The sequence below is a fragment of the Anomaloglossus baeobatrachus genome, chromosome 4 (genome assembly GCF_048569485.1).
Source record: "Anomaloglossus baeobatrachus isolate aAnoBae1 chromosome 4, aAnoBae1.hap1, whole genome shotgun sequence".
Taxonomy (NCBI): domain Eukaryota; kingdom Metazoa; phylum Chordata; class Amphibia; order Anura; family Aromobatidae; genus Anomaloglossus; species Anomaloglossus baeobatrachus.
The window spans coordinates 83,622,991-83,647,537 of NC_134356.1; the positions used below are offsets into that span (position 1 = coordinate 83,622,991).

Below are 24,547 nucleotides of genomic sequence, written 5' to 3' on the forward strand. Positions count from 1 at the left end.
AAAGGGGACATGATAATAATGGTGGGCCCTGAGCTAGTGATAGGGATAGATGCGACACCTCCTGCACTCATCTTCAGCTGTCCCTACTCTCCTATCCAGACCCTATACAGTCTCCTCAAGTGTCACTGAGCAGGAACCTGTGACCCTGAGAAAAATTGGAGACCTTGTACGGGTCAAGTCTGAGCAACCATGATACAACAGAACACGTGGATAGGATTCAATATGGAATCATAGAATGGTAGAGTTAGAAGGGGACTCAAGGGCCATTGAGTCCAACCCCATATAATGCAGGTTTTCCTAAATCATCCCAGCTAAATGTCTATGCAGATTCCGCTTCAATATTTCCATTGATGGAGAGCTCACTGCCTCCTGTGGCGGCCTGTTCCACTTTCTCACTGCCCTCACTGTCACAAAGTTTTTCCTAAGATCTAATCTAAATCTCCTTCATTTTAGTTTCATGCTATTGCTTCTTGCACTTGTGCTAATGAGAATAGGGTAGTTCCCTCTCCACTGTGACCACCTTTCAGGTATTTGTAGACCGCTATTAAGTCTCCTCAAAGACTTTTCTTTTGCAAACAACATTCCTAATTCTTTTAGCAGGTCTTCATAGAACATGATTTGAAGACCTTCTACCATCTTGGTTGCTCATCTCTGGACTTAGGGGTACTTTACATGTTGCGACATTGCTAGCATTTGCTAGCGATGTCCAGCGTGATAGCAGCCGCCCCCATCGTACATGCGATATCTTGTGATTGCTGCCGTAGCACACAATTGCTACGGCAGCATCACACGCACTTACCTGGTTGGCGACGTCGCTGTGACCGACGAACAATCCCTCCTTCAAGGGGGAGGTGCGTTCGGCATCACTGCGACGTCACTAAGTGGCCGGCCAATAGAAACGGAGGGGCGGAGATGAGCGGAGCATAACATCCCGCCCACCTCCTTCCTTACGCATTACTGGTGGACGCAGGTAAGGAGATGTTTGTTGTTCCTGCGGCTTCACACATAGCGATGTGTGATGCCGCAGGAATGACGAACAACATCGTATCTCCTGATGTAGCGACATTATGGAAATGAACGACGTTAGACAGATCAGCGATTTTTTACGCTTCTGTGCTCGTTCATCGTTGCACTTAGGATTTACACGTTGCGATGTCGCTACCGGTGCCGGATGTGCGTCACTAACAATGTGACCCCGACGATATATCGGTAGCGAGGTTGTAACGTGTAAAGTACCCCTTACTCCAATATATCAGTCTTGCTTGAATTGGGGTGCGCAGAACTGTACACAGTATTCCAGGTGTGGTCTGACCAGGACAGATAATAGGGGAATAATTACCTCTCTGGATCTAGATTCAATGCTTGTCTTGATGCAATGTGCAAGGTGCAATTCCAAATGAATAAAACTTAACATTTAATGCTGAAATTAAAAGCTCCAAATTGAAAAAAAAAACTGGCTATATATAGCAAGTAAAAGTACAGGTAGCAAATCTACACGTTTTGCCACTTTTTCTATTTGAAGCTTTAAATTCATCATTAAATATTAAGTTTTGTTTATTTGGAATTGCACTGTCATGGTTCTGATTTGCAGTGTTCTGCTCTCCTGCAGAGCCGATGCTCTGTTGTTGTTGTATGCTCTACTGAATGGGTTATTTCCTTGACTCCTGTGTTGGTGCTGGGAGAGGTCTGTTCACAGGAGCCTTGTTCCGGGTGATTGCTCTGCTTCATTAGGGAGCAACCTCACCCGGAACGCCACCAGTCTTAGTTCCAGTTCTGCAGCAAGTGTTTCTGGTTCCCGTAAGTGTACTGTTCTGATGTTGTGTCTCGACCCCAGACCTTAGTTACCTTTTCCCCTGACTCTAACATTACCCCCTGGCTCTTGACCTTCGGCTAATACCCTGACCTTGGCTCCGCTTTCTTCCTGTATTCCATACGTGACTTCCTGGCTCCTGAGTTATGGCTCGTACCCTGGCCTTGGGTCCGCTTTCTCGCTGTATTCCATATGTGACCTCCTGGCTCCTGACCCCCGGCTTGTTTTACTACTCCTTTACTAGTTGTATCTAGTGACACCTAGTGATTGAGCATTACATGTACCTTATATGCTGGATCCTCTTCACATGTTGCTCTATTCCAGAGTTGTTGCCACATAATATGGCAAGTAGAGGTTTGAAAAAATTTGACTTGGGCACTAAGGGATTGAAAACAATGAGGACTATTGACTGAACATATGTGTTCAACGGTGTATATCTATATAGTTGTTTGAGATTAGACCAAAGCTCTTCTACTTGTATAAGAAAAAGGATCACAACACAATCATTTTCAATAGACAATCTGTTTTATAGCTCAACTTCTTTCAACTAAATGAAAATCCCTTAAATTGCTTAAATGCCGAACACAGTTTTTCGGCAACAGCGGTCCTTTTTATGGGCCCATTCTCATTCAGTCCCAGTCATTTTTTTATAATGGAGAAAACTAATATATTTTACACAGATCTTTATAGCACTATTCTGCAGAATATGCTAGCACTACAGACAAAATAATGGTGTATTATATTCTTAAATAATATTATTTTTACTAGGGGTTAGCAATTTTCATCCCTTTTTATATCAAACACATTTCAATAAGTTTTATGGGGTGCAAAATGTGATGGTATGTTACCGCTAAAGATATCAATATAATGTAAGTGAAAAGTATTGTATTAAAAAGCTCTCCTAATGGAAGCTAAACACTGCAGGTTCTCAGTAATTGTACCTTCTTGCGCTGCATATATCATATAGAAGGGTCCAGAAGGAATGAACATACGACCCTGCCATGATGTAGGAATATGCCTTATTTCGACCAGCAGTCACATCCTTTCCATGTGATTCTCAGTATTAAGGATTGAGTGATACATTGATTAAAAATAGGAAAAAAGCTGAGTGAGTTGGGGCCCATCTTTAGCTGTAATTGCTTTGGAATGACAATCTGGCTGAATAGAAGAGATTTTGTGGCTCTGAATCAGCATAAGTACGGATAAGTAGATTTTAGAATTACTGATGGCAGGATTGTATTCATCTCAATGCTTAATAATATATTTTTTCAATGTCCTGTAATTTCAGTTGCGGACAAAGCACACAGGATGAGATTAGAGACAATACCACAGTGTTCACGAGGATCCTTGATCGTCTGCTCGATGGCTATGATAACCGCTTAAGACCAGGACTAGGAGGTTGGTAATTATTATTAACTTTGCAATCGTCTATAACCACATCATTCCCTGAATTCATGACACAGATTGCTATATATATATATATATATATATAGATATATGTATATATACAGTGTGTATATATATATATAGATATAGATATATGTATATATACAGTGTGTATATATATATATATATATATATATATATATATATTCTATGACTTTCCTAATCGACTGAATGGGTTTACAAAAACATAACTTCAAAAAAGTTCATTCCACGAGACGTAAATACTTTTTGGAGCTGGAGTCACACATGCGTTTTTGATGCAGTAAATAAACCAAATCCAAGGTGTATAACATGGTGTAGTGTATTTTTGGACCAATGCTAGTACTAGTCAAAAATAATAATAAATAAATAATAATAAATATAATTAATATTAAACACATCTCCTAGAGCAACAAAGCTCAGCTAAAGCAACACACACACACACACACACAGCTTAGCTACATCAACACACATGCAGTTCAGCTGCATTAACACCCATTCAGCTCAGTTAACATCAACACACTTAGCTTAGCTATATTAACACACATAGAACAGTTACATCAACACACATAGAGCCCAACTACATCAATACGCACAGTTCAGCTACTTCAACACAAATCAGCTACATTAGTGCACACACTTCTCAGCTTGATCATCGCACACAGCTTAGCTGCATCAACACACACACAGCTCATGTGCATCAACACACACAGTTCAGCTATATTAGTACACACACAGCTCAGGTGCATCAATACACAGCTCAGTCACATCAACAATCACAACTCAAAGGCATCAACACACACAGGTAATCTACATTAGTACACACAGAGCTCAAGTGCATCAACACATAAGGCTCAGCTACATCAACACACAGCTCAGGTGCTTCAACATACACAGCTCAGCTACATCAACACACAGCTTAGCTACGTTAGTATGCACATAGCTCAGGTGCATTAACACACAGCTCAGTTACATCAACAACCACAACTCAGTGTCATCAACACACACAGCAAAGATACTTTAGTACACACAGAGCTCAGGTGCATCAACACACACAGCTCAGCTACATCAAAACACACAGCTCAGGTGCATCAATACACACAGCTAGGCTACATCAACACACTGAACACATTTTTATTTTTTTTACCTGGAATGTGACTGATTATATGACCTGAATGGTCCTTCAGCTAGCCAGGACCTGCAGCATTTATGCAGATTTCGTAATGTGCAGATCCTCGTACCTTTCTCTCCACCGTGCACCAAGCAGACTGATCAATGTCATGCAGAACAAAAGAAATTTGTGCCACTGCATAGTTCTCACTGTGACCAGTAAGTAAACCGGATGCTTAATTACAGGAAGCTGCTTGCAGATTATAAGATGTACACACTTTTTAGTAAGACTTTTTATTGCTAAAAGGTGTATTTTATAGTCCAAAAAATATGAATGGAATATAAGCCCTTAAAGTTTCCATGTCTATGTTCCATCAAAAACTTTGCTAAAAAGGTGATTAAAACTGAATGCTTGATTCCAGTCTTGGTTTTCTTAGTAGGGTTCTCATTAAGAGGCCATCTGAGAATAGATAAAAGCATTCAGGAGCTATGTACAGGAAGTCTTAAAGGCTCGGCAATTCTCACTGGAAAAAGAAATATGGAGGAGTAAAAAAACATCTATTTAAAGTAGATCTGACACTAGAATAACCATGCCCATCTAAAGTCACCATAGTGCCAAGTTTATTAAACACCATTCACAGTATTTGTTAGAATGTTTCTAGAAAAAATGTTTATTCCATATTTCATGTAAAGGCGTTATGACACTCCATACACTTATATAGTAAAAGCCACTTCTGGGTCATGCAGAACCCAGTGTGTCCCAGGGAGTCAGCAGAGGGGAGACATCACTGACCAGTAGAGCGGCGCTGTATCCCGAAGAGAGCAGGGATAGGTGAGTATGTTATTACGCTCACACTACATTATATGAACATATACAGATTTAATAAAAAAAATATATATCTATAATTGGGAGTGCTTCTTTAAGTAGAGTGTGGCAATGCCTCATTGACTAGAGCAGGGAGCTTATTACTCCTGCTGCAAGACTCACACAATATCTCTGGCTAAGTGGCACCTCATGTTACAGACACACCAGTATCCCTGACTGGGTGGCACCTCATTTTAGAGCCACCCTAGTATCAATTACTGGATGACACCTCATGTTACAGAAGAGCTACACCAGTATCAATAGCTGAGTGGCACCTCATGTTAGAGCACCACCAGTATCCCTGGCTGAGTGGCACCTTATGTTACAGGCACACCTGTATCCCTGGCTGGATGGCACCTCATGTTACAGACACCCCAGTATCCCTGGCTGAGTGGCACTTCATTTAAGAGTTACACCAGTATCAATGGCTGAGTGGCACCTCATGTTAGAGCCCCACCAGTATCCCTGGCTGTGTGACACCTCATGTTACAGCCACGCCAGTATCCCTGGCTTTGTGACACCTCATGTTATAGCCACACCAGTATCCCAGGTTGGATAGCACCTCATATTACAGACATCCCAGTATCCCTGGCTGAGTTCACCTCATGTTACAGCCACACAAGTATCCCTGGCTGGACATCTCACATGTCTCCGAGTGATATCAGCTGTGATATTTCCTTTGCCAAATGCAGGATGAATATGGCAGCACAAGGTCAGGGAGGCAGATGTCGCTGGAGCAAGTCCTGATAAGGATGTAACACCTCATAAGTGAAAGGTGATCTGTACCATAATATATCAGATTTTATTGTTAGATCTAAAGACAGACCCACTATTGTGTCACCTATAAAGTCAAAACAGTTGTACACAGATGGGAGCCTTTTTCTTCTGGAGACTCTGGTTTAGTCAAAATCTCAAAAAACTATGGATAGTTATCAAATTATTTTTTAAGTTAAAATCTCTAATCATCATTCAATGCTATTTAAAAGCTTGGGCATTAATTTTCAATTTAGCTAGAGTTGTGCTCAAAAGTTTACATACCCGGGCAGATTTTTTTGCTTGCTTGGTCTTTATTCATAGAATATGAATGATAACACAAAATCTTTTTTTTCCACTCATGGTTAGTGGTTGGGTGAAGCCATTTATTGTCATACTACTGTTTTTTCTCTTTTTAAATCATAATGACAACCAAAAACATCCAAATGACTCTGATCAAACGTTCACATACCCTGGTGATTTTGGCCTGATAACATGAATAAAAGTTGCCACAAATGGGTTTGAATGGCTAATAAAGGTAACATTTTCACCTGTGTCCTGCTTGCTTGTAATCTGTGTGTGTGCATAAAAGCTGAGTGAGTTTCTGGGATCCAGACAGACATACATCTTTCACCCAGCCACTGTCGTTTCCGGATTGTGAGTGACGAGGAAAGCAAAAGAATAGTCAATGGATCTATGGGAAAGGATAGTTGAACTGTATAAAACAGAAAGGGATACAAAAAGATATCCAATGAATTGATAATGCCAGTGATCAGTGTTCAAACTGTGATTAGCAAATGAAAAATCAGGGGCTCTCTAAAAACCAAACCACGATCAGGTAGACCAACATAAATTTCGACCACAACTGCCAGGAAAATTGTTCGGGATACAAAGAAAACCCCACAAATAACATCAGCTGAAATACACAACTCACTGAAAACTAGCGGTGTGGCTGTTTCAAGATGCACAATAAGGAAGCACTTGAAGAAAAATGGGCAGCATGATCAAGTCACCAGAAGAAAGCTATTACTGCGCAAATGCCACAAAGTAGCTTGCCTGCAATACGCCAAACAGCACAGAGACAAGCCTCCAAACTTCTCGAACAAGGTAATTTGGAGCAATGAGACAAAAATCGAACTTTTTGACCACAACCATAAAGGTTACATTTAGAGAGGTGTCAACAAGGCTTATGATGAATGGAACACCACTGTAAAGCACAGAGGTGGATCACTGATGATGTGGGGATATGTGAGCTACAAAGGCACAGGAAACTTGGTCAAAATTGAAGGAAAGATGAATGCAGCATGTTATCAGCAAAAACTGGAGGCAAATTTGCACTCATCAGCCTGGAAGTTGCGCATGGGACATACTTGGATGTTCCAACATGACAAAGATCCACAACACAAGGCCAAGTCGACCTGTCAGTGCCCACAGCAGAACAATGTGATGATTCTGGAGTGACCATCTCAGTCTTCTGACCTCAATATCATTGAGCCACTCTGGGGAGAACTCAAGAGAGCAGTTCATGCAATAAAGCCCAGGAACTTTCAGGAACTGGAGGCTTTTTGCCAAGAAAAATGGGCAGCTTTACATCTGAGAAAATAAAGAACCTCATCCACTACTATCAGAAAAGACTTCATACTGCCATTGATGTTAGAGAGGGCTAGGAACTGGGGTATGTGAACATTTGATCAGGGTCATTTGGATGTTTTGATTGTCATTATGATTTAAAAAGAGAAAGCACAGTAGTTTAACAATAAATGGCTTCACCCAACCACTAACCATGAGTGGAAAAAGAGATTTTGTGTTATCATTCATATTCTCTGGATAAAGACTAACAAAGCAAAAAAATGTGCTATGGTATCTAAACTTTTGAGCACAACTGTACCTATAAAAGTTTTCTTCCTTATGGGAAAAGCAAATTTGAATACAATTTGGAAAATGGTCTACTAATTTTCTCTAAAAGCTTGCCACTTCTGTTCATGTTCATTGACTGGGCTGGGTATTGCTGCTCAGTGTTATTCACATTAAGGCCTGTTTCAGATGTCAGTGATTCTGGTACGCTTGTGCTTTTTTTTATACGTACCAGTATAACGGACATACGCAGACCCATTATAATCAATGGGTCTGCGTACACATCAGTGATTTCTCACTGACCATGTCTCCATGCGGCGTACACACATGTCTGTGATTGCCACGCGGAGACATGTCTGCTTTTTTCTGGCATCACTGATGTCCCACAGACCACACTATGGTGTGGTCTGTGAAACACGTACATTGACAATAAAAAAACATTTTTAACTCACCTTCTCCAGCAATGCTCTGTTCTGCCTCTGCTCTCCGCAGCTTCCTGCCCACCTCATTACTGTCATGCATATTCATTATGTATGACACAGCCGACATGGAAGTAGAGGCAGAGGTCAGAAAGAGGTGGCCGGACGCAGCACCACGGGACACTTCAGCACCACGGACCGCAGGAACGGGACAGGTGAGTATACGTCCATGTGCAATCACGAATCACGGATCACGGATTGCACATAGACAACCCATGTGTGCCGTGAATCACGGCACATGGAGGGACATGTGCATTTTTCACACGTCAGTGAAAAACGTCTGTGTTTTTCATTGACGTGTGAAAGAGGCCTAATGCAAATACCAGAATGTGCCCTTTGCTATGTAATATTATGTATTGAAAAATATCAACTGATTTTTTTTTATTTCAATCCAACATTTTAAGTTTAGATCTCAAGAATGAGTAAAAATGTGACTACATTGTGAAATATTAGCTTCTGTAAGGTTTTTAGACTGTTGTTTATCACTTCAGAAATATTTATAACAGAAGGGAATAGTAACTATTAGGTCTATCAGACTAGCGTGCCATATGATATGTATGTGTTTCTTTTTTAATGCCATCTGGTGTAAATTAATTCATACTGAATGTATACCCCAATACTGCAGCAAGTTTTCCACTTATTGAAATAATAATAAGATAAACATTATCCAATTTTTCTTGACTTAGCCAAGTTATTTTTTTGTGTCATAAATACATTGATATGAGTCCTTATTAGAGATGAGCGAACCGGTCGCGGTTCGGCTCGAGGTCGGTTCGTCGAACGGACGTCCCGTTCGAGTTCGGCTCGTCGAACGTTCGACGAACCGAACTCGAACTGCATAGGAAACAATGGCAGGCAATCACAAACACATAAAAACACCTAGAAAACACCCTCAAAGGTGTCCAAAAGGTGACAAACAACTCACAACACAACACAAACACATGGGAAAGTGACAAGGACATATACTCATGCGAAAACAAAAGAGCTGGACAAGGAAAAAGAGGAGGACACACAGATATATGAGTATATGCAAGGAAACCGATGCCATTACTGTGCAACTTGAGCCCTGCTCATTTTAGGCTTCCAATCTGGATAAATTGCCTGAGATTGCCACGTACGCCTTTGGGATCTTGTCGTGTCCTGCAGCCAGCGTTCTCTCGGAACCTGTCTTCAGTGCTGCTGGGCGTCTGCTGGCAGATAAGCACACGCGTCTGTCCACTGACAATGTGGACATGGCTCTCAGAGGACTTTTCTTCCCCTGGGTCAGCCAGGGGAGGCGAAAGGCACGCGTATTTTTGAGAGTGCTTCATGCAAAGCATCTTTTTCATCTTGAAAATTGGGTCAACTGATGCCAGTCAAGTGGGGCGTGTGTGGCCCAATTAGTGGCAACAAGGGAGACTGTGGTTGCAGTCCCCTCGCTGTGTTTCTAAAAGAACCAAGATGAACAAGTCATGGCTCTCAGAGGACTTTTCTTACCCTGGGTCAGCCAGGGGACGGTAAAGGCACGCGTATTTTTGAGAGTGCTTCATGCAAAGCATCTTTTTCTTTTTCAAAAGGGGGGTCAACTGATGCCAGTCAAGTGGGGTGTGTGTGGCCCAATTAGTGGCAACGAGGGAGACTGTGGTTGGAGTCCCCTCGCTGTGTTTCTAAAAGAACCAAGATGAATAAGTCATGGCTCTCAGAGGACTTTTCTTCCCCTGGGTCAGCCAGGGGACGGGAAAGGCACGCGTATTTTTGAGAGTGCTTCATGCAAAGCATCTTTTTCATCTTGAAAATTGGGTCAACTGATGCCAGTCAAGTGGGGTGTGTGTGGCCCAATTAGTGGCAACGAGGGAGACTGTGGTTGGAGTCCCCTCGCTGTGTTTTACATGATTTTCGAAGGGCATGACATGCCTAAGAGGTTGAGTTTCATCATCTGCAACTTGTTGGCAACAGAAAGACTGCCTTTACACCCTTTTGAGACCGAGGATTTTTGAGACCTTATACCCATTGCAGTGCCTCAAGAGCCGATGGCCAGTCGTCACTCCTTCTCCAAGAAAGGCGTGACAGCGCTACCACAGTAGGTCGCACACAACCTCACCGCTTCCTTGAGAAACTCTGTGTGTGACAGGGTGCATTTCAGCACAGATACTTGGACCAGTAAGCATGGACAGGGGAGTTACATGTTGCTGACTGGGCACTGGGTAACTATGGTGAGAGATGGAGAAGGGTTTGCTGTACAAGTCTTGCCGTCCCCACGACTTGTGTGTCAATCCTTCCTCTGTATGTACAAGTTCCTCCACTGCTTCTGCCTCCTCAACCTCGTGTGGGTCCTCCACCTCGGCCCAAACCCTGTGTGGTCAGGCCACCCTTCCTTGTAACTGTGCCCAAGGAATCCCACACACCTCCTTACTATGCTGGCAGCAGAGCTCAAGGCCATCAGGCGGTCAAATGTTTACTTTGAAATGTAGGGGAAATGTGAGACACCGCTGAGGAATTGTGGACGGTTAGCTCTGGAGAGTGAGACCGAGTTTCATCAATGGTTGTCTCCACTCAACCAGCAGTCAGGGAAGGTCGGGTGCGACAATGATGCAAATCAGTCTGCGACCCTTCTTCAGGGCAATGTGACACACGTGCCTTGTATGGCTCACGTGTTGAACCTGGTTGTCCAGCAATTTTTAAAACACTATCCCGGCCTACATGTCCTTCTGCAGATGGCATGGTGTAACGCCTGCCTGGATCGACACACTCAGATGGGCTGTAAAGGATAGGCTAGAGGCAAGCCACTCACCAAGCTTGACACCCAGAACCCTGAAACCCTTTAACCCCTATACAGTGATTTGGAATTACACAGGGCCCAAGTTGATCAATACCTGTGGAAGGCTGCAGTTCCAGAGAATAGTAGTCATGCAGGGTCAAAAACATTAATTGAGGAAGAGGAACAGAATGGGATGGCCAGGACTTAATCAGAAAACAAGCAGAGGTGAAATGCGGATCGGCCAACGAGGTACATAAACAGCAAGCAGGAAACGTAGTCAGGTAACAAGCACACAAACTCATAAAACTGAACTGGGGGTAACAGTAACAAGAGGTTCATAGCTTTGTCTGGCAGTGGTCTGCAGACAGGAGGGGCCTAAAAAAGGGTGTGGTGTCTTCCCATTGGGACCAGAGTACAAATTGATTGAGTGGACTACGTTGGTGACTTAACAGCCGTGTGCAGCAATGATGCAAACCTGTCTGCGGCCCTTCGTCAGGGCAATGTGACACACGGGCCTTGTATGGCTCACGTGTTGAATCTGATTCTCCAGCAATTTTTAAAATACCATCCCGGCCTACATGGCCTTGTGCAGCGGGCACGCTGCTATGTGCTCACTTTCATCCTTCGCACCCAGCAGCTCAACGACTTTCATCGCTCCGGAAGTCTTAGGGTCTGGCGGTTAAACGCCGGAAATGCGATGTTCCGACACGCAGGAATTGGAATCTGCACATGTTGCAGCATGTGTGGCAGCACCGCAGAGCCCTGCTGAAATACGGTATGACATATACCCTGGGCTAACTTGATCCAGAGGTGGTGCAGATCACGCTGCTGGAGTGGTGTCAGATCAAGGACCTATGCACCCTTCTACACAGTTTACAAATGTCGACGAAGATGTTTAGCACTGGCAATGCCATTCTCAGCGTGACAATTCTGGTCATCTACATGATGGAGCACACTGTAAGCATTATTCGCAGTCAGGTATTGGTCCAAGAGGAAGGTGAGGAAGTACAGGAGGAGTCATATGCAGAAGGGATAATAAGATCTACAAGGTCCATACGGTAAGCGGCACCTAGGCAGCAGTTATGGTGGGGGATAGGGATTAACAAGGGCGCATAGTATCAGCAAAATTTGTTGAGGAAGGTGCATGAGCCATGAAGAAATGGAGGACGAACTTGCGATGGGCATGGAAGACTCAGCAGATGAGTGAGAGCTTGCTCACATTTTGGTTGTGCGAGTTTGGGGGGAGAGGGCAGAGGAAGGAGGCACGATTCTCACCTCTCTGCCACCAACACACCAAGGACTTGGTCCTCCTGGATGCACAAGACACATGAGCGTCTTCTTGCTGCACTACCTACAACATGACCCTCGGATTGTACGAATTCGAAGTAATGCTAACTACTGGGTTGCCACACTGTTAGATCCCCGGTACAAGACAAAATTTGGCGAAATAATTCCTGCCATAGAAAGGGACGCACGTGTACAGGAGTATCTTCAGAAGGTGGTACGCAATCTTCGATCTGCTTTTCCACTAAACACCAGTGCTGCACAGAGTGAATCTCAACGCTTTGTCATGGATAGGAGGAAATGGTCTTTTACTTGTCCACATCTGAGGGACCGAGGGCTGGCTGCTGTGCTGAGATGGCATTGAGTACGGTGTCCCTGCAGAGTTGCACTTTTAGTCATATACAAAATGAGTTGAAAAAGGACAGATGCTGGTGGAAAGGGGAACAGGTGTGTTGGAAAGGGGAAAAAAGTTTTGGTCCGTGGGTTTGGTGGTTAAGCAAAAGTAACATTTGATGAAGAAACACCATCTGTTACGGTGGGACTGGCAGATTTGGATAAGGTGGTATATACTATGTTACCGCTATATAACGAAAATTAATAAGAAAAGAAAGAGAAAGGTATATATCCCCATCAGCAGTCAGTGTCCACCGTGCTCCCAGATGGAAAAGGAGAGGTTGGCAACTGGAAGGTTCGGTGGAGGATACAGAGCTGTGTGGCTATGAAACTAATAGTAGCCTGAACCAAGTTAGACGCCACTCGGATCTTGAGACTGGGAGCCCTGTTAGCGTCACAGGGTCCACACGCCCACCCAGCCCAGGAACTCCCTGTTAACATCACAGGGGCCATTCAGTACGCTGACCGTGTGCATTGGGGCCACACCTGTGGACAGCAGGCGCATCAGCAGCAGCAGGCCTGTTAATGCCACTGGGCTGCACAAGCAGGACTTGTAGGACAGGAGCTGGTCTTAACCGTTCTGCGTTACCAACTGTGGTGGCGGCCTGCATCGACGCCCTATCCCTGTCTACCTCTGGCCTAAAGCCGCAATGGGTTCAACACATGGAGGTGTGCTCTTTTGGAGCATAATAGAAGACTACGCACCTCCTTGTTGTCTCAAGCCCTTTTATAACCTGGGTCCGCCCCAAATCAGGGTGGACCACAATGCACCTCCTGGAGACAAAAGCAGAGTGATACGTCATGAGTGGCATAACTAGCGTCCTATTTGGAACCGCAACTTCAATGATGACCTCATGGCTGTCATGACCCAAACACCTCAACAGTCATTGTCTGACCATCAATAATGAGGTGACAAGTCATAGGGGCGGGCCTCTGCAAGCCATTTGGGAGTGGCCTGGCCACATCGTCAGGACACCTGATGCCCTGTGGTCTAAATGGGCCCCCCACATCAGGGGCAGGGCCAAAGAGTTCATTACCGGACCTAGTTTCTGATGCAGTAAGTGCCTGACCATGGTCAGTTGCATGAAATACAGTCTCTGAAAAAAGACTATCAGCTTTAGCATGGTGTCTAGGCACAACACAGGACTTAGACCCGGCACGGAGTGCAAGTACCTGTGCAAAGAGGCTTTTCGCACTAAGTGTGGGAGCATGCGCTGTAGCCCGAAATGAAGACTTAGCCTCAGGAATGGCACAGTCAGGCTGAGCATACTCACTAGGCGAAACACTGGAGTTAGGCTGCGGCTGGGGTAAATCGGCACACGCATGCGCACTAGTTGCCTCTCCACACTTAGACGTGGAGGAGAAAGCAGCCAGCTGGACAACCCGAGGCACAGGCCTAAATGGCAGCTGATGCCTGGGCACAACTGAAACCGCAGCAGGCTGCTTGCGTTTAAGGCGTCACCGTTTTGTAACAACAAATACCATCCAAAAGAACAGGTGTACTTCTTCCCATGGATAATCTGATATGATCCCTTTTTTCATGGACACGACCATCGCTAACAAATGTAGATGAGGCCAAAACAGCAGCTGCTTCAATGGATCTGAAGTGCTCCACAAAGTGGCCTCTCCTCCACCCCAATTTCAAGATCCCAAATACTCCATTCCTCTGTGGTGTCAATCCAATCGCACTTGCTTCCTAACAGCTCTCAAGTTTCCACCAACCCTGCTGAGTATGGGGTAACAGAGATGGTTGAGTTTGCATAGCTGTTCAGTCGCACTATATCCTGGGAATCAGAGTTCTGCTCCAAAGCTGCAATGAGTACAGACAAGGAAGTTATTATTATTTTTATTATTATTGATTTATAGAGCACCATTGATTCCATGGTGCTGTACATGAGAAGGGGGTTACATACAGAATACATATACAAGTAACTATAGACAGACTGGTACAGAGGGAAGAGGGACCTGCCCTTGCGGGATTACATTCTAAAGGATTTTTGGGAGGAGACAGTAGGAGTGGTTTAGGTTGAGCGTCAAGTACGTATGGTGGTGGTGTCATTGAAGGTTATAGTCATTTCTGAACAGATGAGTTTTCAGATTCAGTTTGAAGCTTGCGGGTGTAGCAGATAATCTGACGTGTTGAGGTAGCGAGTTCCATGAGACAGGGGAAATGATCTGCGCAGATGGCCAGAAGCTTTGTGAGTGGGATCCAGGCCCCGATGAAGAAGGTGCTGAGCCTAATCTACACCCTCATTTCCAAAAAGTAAATCCTCCTGGTGGAGACAATGGGGAACATGATGAGGAGCACAGATAGCTGATTGGAATGACAACTTTACTAATCGGTTAGGGCAGGAAGAGGTTGTCTCGGAGGACTCAGGACGAGGGGAATGAAAACACACAGGGTTATTGATGAGGTTGGAGACCACACTTACTGTCAAACCAAAGTCAGCCAGTCGATGAGGTCAGCAGAGGAGGTGGAGGAGGATGCTACTGACGACGAGGTTACGTTGTGTCTTCCTGGCCAGAGTCAAAGTACTGGAAGCACGTCAACAACTGAATCCTGGACCACAACTTTGACTCTGAGCAGAAGTCGTGTTGGCTATGCAGGTCGCATGGGCTGTAAGCCTTGCCGAGCCTGTGAATTTTTGGACATCGCAAAGGATCACCCAAGTCATGGAATCTGTAAGATTTGTCAACAATCTGTAGGTAGAAGGCAAAAACTCACACTTTTGAGTACTTCCTCCATGAAGTATCACATGGATATGAATTGACAGCGTGAAGGTGTATTGCTCAGCTTTAGCCACTGTCAATGCAACATGCTTATTTGCCATTGCATGCATTGTTGCAGACTACACACAAGGGGCTGCTATTATTTTGGATCTGCCTTTGTTTGGTCACTATAGCAATATCAAATTGCTCTTCGGGTGTGGACTTGGAGATGTTGTCTATGAACAGAAGGAAAAGCTAAAGGTGTGTGTTACAGCAAGGAGCCAACGCGGAAACAGTTCGTTCAATTGTGAGGGGAGTTGTGTTGTACTTTGATGATGAGCACTGTAACGTCAGTGAGCAGCATCCTGTGCCACAGACCAACATTCTTACGGTGCTGTCTATACTGTTTACCGTGAGAGGAGCGTAAAGTCTGTATTTCTGGCAACTGGACATCACAGTACCCGGGTACGGTAGGCTGTGCCCAGACAATAATGCGGGCACGCAACACTTTGTTTTATTAGCAAAACACATATCTGTTCTGGGTAGGCTGACTATATAGACAATAAGACTTGCTGCCTCTGCACTGTCAAATTGTCACGTACAGTTTAAATCATAGAGGGACAGCGACACATGTTTGCATTGACTTTTGTTTTTCAAGATTTCCATGACTGTGTTACAGAGCTGTGTGGTTTGCATTCACACTGTTATCATCTGCCTTATCTGTGAGGCTTCAGCTAACAAGGGTATTCAGGGGGGGTAATGTGTTTTGTCTATGTTTAGGTAGATAACTGGGAAGCTCTTGTGATGTGCCACTGGTAAGTCGTGTTCGCACACACACACACACCCACACACGCACACACGCACAAACACAATTACTGCTATGCAGAGGGATTAGCAGGTAGTAGGCAACAGAATAGATTGTTCAATTATTTAAATTGTATGCATGGTTCTTATTGTTTGTTTTGGTAAAGTTAAACAATCATTTATCAACCCAACTGCCTAGAGTCCTTTTCCTGTTGCCTGGTTTTGCTGCATACTGGGGAGCCCACCCTGTACACGACTTAAAATGAAGCATAAGTCGCAATGTGAATTTCACTGTGCTACAATGCGGCCTAGCGTGCCTGTGCAACCACCGCCTGCCCCATCAAGTGCATCTGCGTGCTCTTCATCCTCTGTGACTGTGGGGACAGCAGTCACACATGGTTTTTCACACTGAACTTCCACTCCTTTACACGCAACAGGGAGTGTGATTGGCAGGTCATCACTTATTTTGGAAGTGGAAACAGAAGGTATTGTTGAGCTGTCAGACATCGAGAGAACCATCATTGGATGCAGGCTACATTATATCCACGCCTGCACCTTCGTCACAGATTGGCTGGACTACCTGCAGTTAATAATTGCATTCCAGAAATGGAAAGGAGTGTAGAATGCACATGTGTTGTACCTTGCTTGGCAGCAAAGGAACACTAACTTAGTATTCCAGACAATTTTAGGATGACAGAAAAAAAGTCAGCTCTTTGGGCAAATTAAATAGCGTGTCAAAAGTGGACAGATGGGTACAGGGGCCGTGTTCTGTGGGTACCAGGACAGTAAAAGAAGCCTCACTTTCTATCCCTCCTAATGATCAAATGCAGCAAGGAATTCCCTGAGTTTGCTATAAAATTAGCATAGCAAAATGTGCATGAGGGTAGAATGCAGAGGTGCTTGAGATTGCTTGGCACAAGTGGCACAATAAAGGAGTCCTACAGCCATTTTTTGTATGCCACTAAGTTGCAGTATTTTTTGCTATCATTATAGCTTATTAAAAACAGAGCAGGAGGGTGTCATGCAGAGGTGCTGCACATAGCTTGGCACCAGTGGGGCACTAATGGAGTACAACAGCCACTTCTTGTATGCCACTAAGTTTACTCAATTTTTGGTATTATAATGTATTAGTAACAATGAGTTTGAGTGTGCAATGCAGGCAGACGTGCTGCAAATATATTTGCACTAGTGGGACGATACAGAAGTCCAACAGCCACGTTTAGGATGACACTAGGTACACTCAGTGTTTGCTAGTATAATGGCTTAGTTACAATGAGTTTGAGTGTGCAATGCAGGCAGACGTGTTGCAAATATCTTTGCACTAGTGGGACTATACAGAAGTCCAACAGCCACGTTTAGGATGACACTAGGTACACTCAGTGTTTGCTAGTATAATGGCTTAGTTATAATGAGTTGGAGTGTGCAGAGGACAGGAGGGTACAGTGCCAGGATTGTGGGGCTCTGGGTAGAGGAATGGAAGCCTGCCTTTCTATTCCCTCCTAATGGGGAAATGTAGCGAGGAAATCCCTGACCTTAGCTACACAGACGCTGTCTCTGTTTTCAGGACCTGTCACCTATGGCTCTGATCCTGCCGGTACGAGCCCTTAAAAGGACTGATAGAAAGTGCTCTCCCTAAGCTGTCCAGCGCTGTGTATGGAGCGCATACAGCTGTATCGGCGATAGGACTCAGGACGGAGCTGCGCCAGTGATGTCTGACACCAAGGACGCAGAAGGCAGATAATGGTGTGCTGGAGGAAAATGTCCGTTTTTATAATGCAGGTACATGTGACATGGACATCCTATCACACATGCCGTTGCTTCTCTGGCTAAAAGTCCACTTAGCTGTGTGTGTGTCTGGGATTGGCTGACTTGCTGGCGCTCCCCACTACACGCGCGCGCTTAGGGAAGGAAGACAAGGAAAAAAAAAAAATGGCGATCGCCATTATACAAACAGCAGTGATCTGAAGGCGCTGTTCCCGCACACTATACACTGAAATTTCATAATAGTGTGAGTCACAGAGTGACTTACACTATTACAGCGGAAAGCCAGCTAGGAATTAGCTGTTTTTTTGCTACTCGAACCGTTCTCGAACGTTTCTAGAACTATTGAGCTTTTGCAAAAAGCTCGAGTTCTAGTTCGATCTAGAACAGGCCCCAAAATCACTCGAGCCTAGAACTGGAGAACCTCGAACCGCGAACTGCGCTCAACTCTAGTCCTTATGTTGGGGCATATTATTTATACTCTTTTTTTTTAATGATGTGAAGGTAGCATTTTTTGGAAAAACATTTAATTTATACATCAGCTGGAGGTATCCCAAAATTGCAGAACTTAAAATACTCTTAACTGTTTTGTCACTTATGATGAGCAAAAACTACAATGCTCGGTTCCTCGGTACACTCGAATTGAGCAAAATGGACGCTCGGATGAGCTTGACTCAATAACCGAGTAGAATGGAAGTCAATGGGAAACTTGAGCATTTTTCCCGAAACGTTTCTCGAAAAATTCACCAGTTCCATATTGACTTTCATCATACTGGGGTACTTGAGTCATGCCCATCCGAGCTTCCATTTGCTCTTAAAGGGCAAGGGCATCTGTCACCATTTTGAGTTTTTTTTAGTTTTCAATATGGGTATACAGGTCACATAGAGGTGACATTAGCCCTATCTGTATGCCTCCTGGATGAGGGGCCATTTTGAAAAAAATCCTCTTTTATATCTTCCATCTTCTGGGCTATGGGACTGTGTACTGCCGGAAGATAGACCTGCCTCTGATCTTCATTATTATTCCTCCTCCACTTCTTTTGCCTGTTATCCCCGTGATCTCAGGAACACAGACGGAAATCTCGTTTCTACTCATTTTGCCTGATGTCTCTACCCTGCACTGTTCTACCCTTCTATGGGCACAGGCTTCAATTTTGATGTGCGCAGGTGCCGGGGATCCACTGCTGATTAACATTGCAAGGAAGAGACGGCAGGCAGAAAGCTCATGTGTGGAATTTCACCCATGTTCCTGATGTCACAGGGACACTGAAGAGAAGGGGAGGAAAAATCCTGTATAATGAGGATTGGGGGCAGGCTTATCTTCTGGGCAGGGCACACTCCATAGCCTGGAAGATAGAAGACATAAAAGATCATTTTACAAAACAACCCCTCATCCAAGAGGCATACAGGTATGGCTAATTTCACCTCTATGCTACCTATATTAATAACTAAAAAAATGCAAAAGGATGACAGATTCCGTTTAACGAGTACAGAGCACCTGAGTATGGTAGTGCTCGCTCTTTAATAGTTATCACCTGTTAAAAATGCAACTGCAGCTGTATATTACCCAGGCCAAAAGACTACTACTCCAGCAGGATACAGCTAAACCCCCACTAAATGGAGGTATCACAGGTGCAGGAGGAGCAAATCACACACACGCTTACAAAATATGGAGGAGGTGATGGCTGGATGGTAAAACTGCACACTGATGGCTTGCATAGAGCACTGTTCACACATGCAAATGCACAGACACAAGCCCGCAGTCTATTAGGCGACGCCCATGCTATTAGATCAGACGGGCTGCCAAGCCATATCCCAACTGCGCACTACTGTTAGGGCCAGGTGGACGGGCAGACCCAGGAGGTGGATCCACTGGGCTGAACACCTCACCGAGGGCAAGGTGCCCAGTAGCCGGAGCACTAGCAGGACAGTCCGTTTAGAGGAGTGGAGTAAAGAAGTCCCTGGGACCACGGGGTCTCTGATGGTAGTCCGGGTGACGGAGCTCAGGTTCGGAGGCCGAGATGTCGTCAGGCAGAGTCCGGAACCAATGGAGCGAGAAGGCGGGTCACCACAGGGATCGGAGATGGCCGGAACTGACGGGATGGCAGGCCATCACCGTTCGGGGTTCGTGTATTGCCAGGACCGGTTGGCGAGGCAGGAGCGGCTCTATGAGAGAGATAGGTGAGTATATCACAGACACAAGGAGACCTGACTCCTAGCTTAGAAAACACGAAGAACAGACCCCGCCACTTGGAAAGGATCCCCCTATATACCCAGTACCTGATCCTTCAATATCCTGTTGGAGGACACTGGCCCTTTAAGAAAGGGTCAATGACCGCGCGCGCGCCCTAATGCGCATGCGCGAGGCCCGGGTGCCAGAAGCCAGGGCAGGGAGCGGTGAACAGGAGGCAGGAGAGCCGGCCTGGAGCAGAGCTGCCGACGGGCGCCGGGAGCGGGGACCGGGCCGCCTGGGGACCGCCGGTGATGGGGCCTGGAGGCTATGGAGCGGGGGACGCCTGACAGAGGAGCCGGGGAGCGAGGCAGGGAAGCCGAGGAGCGTGGCAGGTGAGCCGGGGAGCGAGGCAGGGGAGCCTGAGAGCGTGGCAAGGGAGCCGGGAAGCAAGGCAGGGGACCCGGGGAGCGTGACAGTACCCCCCCCACGCCCTCCTCCCCGCAACCGGGACAGGAAGGCACATATCAGAGGAGTACGCACATTCTCCCGGGGCTCCCAGGACCTATCCTCAGGACCATACCCTGCCCAATCCACCAAGAAGAACTGTCGGCCCCCGTACATGCCACGATATCCCTTACCGCATAGATGTCATCATCAGCAATAGGAGGAGGAGCAGAACTGGCAGCAGCGGAGAAGGGACCAAGGACAACCGGCTTGAGCAGGGAGACGTGGAAGGAGTTGGGTATCCTCATCGTGGCCGGGAGCTGCAGCTTGTAGGAGACCTCATTTATTTTGCTGAGGACTTTAAACGGCCCGATGTAGCGAGGACCTAGCTTGTATGATGGTAGCTTCAATCAGACGTACTTGGAAGCAAGCCAGACCAGATCTCCTGGAGAGAAACACGGAGGATCCAGACGCCTCTTGTCTGCATGTCTCTTCATCCACAGGGATGCACGTCCAAGGGACGCCTTGACATTGTCCCAAATGGTTGCAAAGTCACGGACTACAGCATCAGCAGCAGGGACATCCGAGGAAGAGGATACAGGTAACGGGACGGAAGGCTGAAGTCCGTAAACGACATGGAAGGGGGAGCTGGAGGAGGACTCACTGACGTGGTGGTTGTGGGAGAATTCAGCCCAAGGAAGAAGCGTGGACCAGTCGTCGTGATGGGCGTTGACGTAGTGACGTAAGAAGGAGGTCAAGATCTGATTGACTCGTTCCACTTGGCCATTCGACTGAGGATGGTAGGCTGAAGAAAAGTCCAGAGTCACTCCCAGATGTTTGCAGAGGGCCTTCCAGAAGCGGGAGGTAAACTGAGTTCCTCTGTCGGACACAATGTGTGATGGAAAGCCATGCAACCGGAAGATGTGCTGTATGTAAGCATCAGCGAGTTCCTGGGCAGAGGGCAGTCCAGCCATAGGGACGAAATGAGCCATTTTGGAGAACCGATCCACCACGACCCATATGACTGTGTGTCCGGAGGACAGGGGCAAGTCCGTAATAAAGTCCATTGCAATGTGTTGCCACGGAACGAAGGGTATAGGCAGAGGTAGAAGACGACCATATGGCAGGTGTTTGGGCGTCTTGTTCCTGGCACAAGAGGAGCAGGCTGAGACAAAAGAAGCGACGTCCGTGCGAAGGGATGGCCACCAGTAGTGACGTACAATTGTACTCCATGTTTTCTTCCGACCAGCATGGCCGGCTATTTTCGAGGCATGGCCCCAGTGCAACACTTTTTGCCTGTCAGTCTCAGAGACATAGGTCTTCCCAGGCGGTATCTGGGCCAGGGTGACAGGAGCCACCGGAATGATCTTACTAGGACAGATGATGGGCTGGGATGTCTCCTCCTCCTGCTCCATGGGCATGAATGACCTAGACAAAGCATCTGCTCGTAAATTCTTGTCCGCGGGTCGAAAATGGAGCTGAAAATCGAACCTGGCAAAGAACAAGGACCACCTGGCCTGCCGTGGGTTCAGCCGCTGAGCGGACCGCAGGTATTCCAGGTTCTTGTGGTCCGTGTAAATGATCACGGGGTACACTGCTCCCTCCAGAAGGTAGCGCCATTCTTCCAGAGCCAGTTTGACTGCCAATAGCTCTCGGTCACCGATGGTGTAGTTGCGTTCAGGCGCTGAGAAGCTCTTGGAGAAGAAACCGCAAGTAACCATCTTCCCGGAGGAGGACTTCTGCATGAGCACTGCTCCGGCTCCCGAGGAGGAGGCATCCACCTCCAAGGAAAACTGTCGGTTTAACTCAGGACGATGGAGCACAGTGGAAGAAGCAAATGCCTGTTTCAGGGAGCCAAACGCGGCGTCGGCCGCAGGGGACCAGTCCTTTGGATTAGCCCCCTTCTTGGTCAAGGCGGAGAGAGGTGCAGTCAGAGCAGAGAAGTGAGGGATGAACTGACGGTAATAGTTTGCGAATCCCAGAAAGCGTTGGATTGCCTTCAGTCCGGAAGGAGGGGGCCAGTTGAGAATGGAAGAGACCTTCTCCGGGTCCATCTGCAGACCGGTATCGGAGATTACGTAACCCAAGAAGGGAAGAGAAGACTGCTCGAATACACACTTCTCGTACTTGGCGTACAGACGATTCTCTCTCAGTCTTTGTAGTACCAGCTGCACGTTCTCTATGTGGGTCTGGAGGTCCGGAGAGAATACCAGGATATCGTCAAGATATACCACTACACAGACGTAGAGAAGGTCCCGGAACACGTCGTTCACCAATTCCTGAAACACTGCTGGTGCGTTACAGAGGCCGAAGGGCATCACACAGTATTCATAGTGCCCATCGCGAGTATTGAATGCGGTCTTCCATTCGTCCCCAGAGCGGATGCGGACCATGTTGTAGGCACCCTGAAGATCCAACTTGGTAAACACACGAGCTCCTCTAAGCCGATCAAACAATTCGGGGATGAGCGGCAGGGGGTATTTATTTTTCACGGTGATTTGGTTCAAACCCCGGTAGTCAATGCATGGGCGTAGATCGCCCTCTTTCTTCTTAACGAAGAAGAAGCCTGCTCCCGCAGGAGAGGAGGACCTCCGAATGAATCCCCTTGCCAGGTTCTCCGTGATGTAGGCAGACATGGCCCTTGTTTCAGCAGGAGACAGCGGATATATCCGTCCTCGAGGTGGTGTAGTTCCCGGGAGTAGGTCGATGGCACAGTCATAAGGACGATGTGGTGGAAGTACCTCTGATTCCTTTTTATCAAAGACGTCAGCGAAGGACCAATAGGCCGAGGGCAGTCCCGGTAGGGACTCCGGAACCGGAGGTCGTCGGATGGGCTGTATAGTCTTCAGACAATTCTCGTGGCAAGAGGAGCCCCATCGGGTGATGTCACCAGTACCCCAGCTGACTGACGGTTCGTGTGTCCGTAACCAGGGGAGTCTCAGCAGGATTTGATGGGACATGTGTGGGAGGACGTAGAGAGCAATGTTCTCGGTGTGCAGGGCACCGATACGTAGTTCCACCGGCTTGGTGATCCACGAGATGGTGTCAGAGAGGGGTCTCCCATCTACAGAGGCAATCATGAGGGGTTTGTCGAGTGGAGTAACAGGCACCTGGTACTTGTCCACCGTGGCCTGCTGGATGAAATTGCCTGCTGCCCCGGAATCGAGGTACGCCTCGGCCGTGAACCGTGTCTCTCCCGTTGTCACTTGAACAGTCCACGTAACCGGGTCTGAGAAAGTCCCAGCACCTAGGGTGGCCTCTCCTACCAACCCTAGGCTTTGGAGTTTCCCGGCCTCTCTGGACAGGAGCGTAGAAGGTGTGTGCCCTCTCCGCAGTAGAAGCAGAGGCCCTTGGCGAGCCGTTCTGCTCGGCGTTGTTCGGACTGCCGCAAACGGTCAATCTGCATGGGCTCGTGGACAGAGACACCAGACGACGCTGACTGAAGTACGGCGGGCTTCTGCGGAGGAGAGGAATGCCGTATCGGACGTCTCTCACGGGACACCTCTTTGGATCGTTCCTGGAATCTGAGGTCCACGCGAGTGGCTAGTGCGATCAGGGCATCCAGGGTGGAAGGAACATCGCGGCCTGCCAGCTCGTCCTTAATACGGCTGGAGAGTCCTTCCCAGAAGGCGGCGGTGAGGGCTTCATTGTTCCTTCCCAATTCTGAGGCCAAAGTGCGGAAGCGGATAGCATACTGCCCTACCGTCATAGTCCCCTGACGTAGCCTGAGGAGTGAGGAGGCGGATGCAGCGGCACGTCCAGGTTCGTCAAAGGTGTTTCTAAATGCCTGCAGGAAGTCCTGGATGTTGGTAGTCACAGGGTCCTCCTTTTCCCACAAGGGGTTCATCCAGGCCAGTGCCTCACCCTCTAGATGGGACATCACAAACGCCACTTTGGCTTGGTCGGAGGCAAACAAGTGGGGAAGCAGCTTGAAATGAAGGGAGCA

General features: G+C 46.7%; 1 protein-coding gene across 2 annotated transcripts in view; it reads left to right on the forward strand.

Moving 5' to 3' along the window:
* The window catches only part of GABRA1 (gamma-aminobutyric acid type A receptor subunit alpha1), a 271,201-nt gene that overhangs the window by 117,025 nt on the left and 129,629 nt on the right, over positions 1-24,547 (forward strand). For both annotated transcript variants that reach the window (XM_075344445.1, XM_075344447.1), the window contains exon 3: positions 3,099-3,208. In XM_075344445.1, the coding sequence (XP_075200560.1) occupies positions 3,099-3,208 (110 nt within the window). The remainder of the gene's footprint in view (positions 1-3,098; positions 3,209-24,547) is intronic.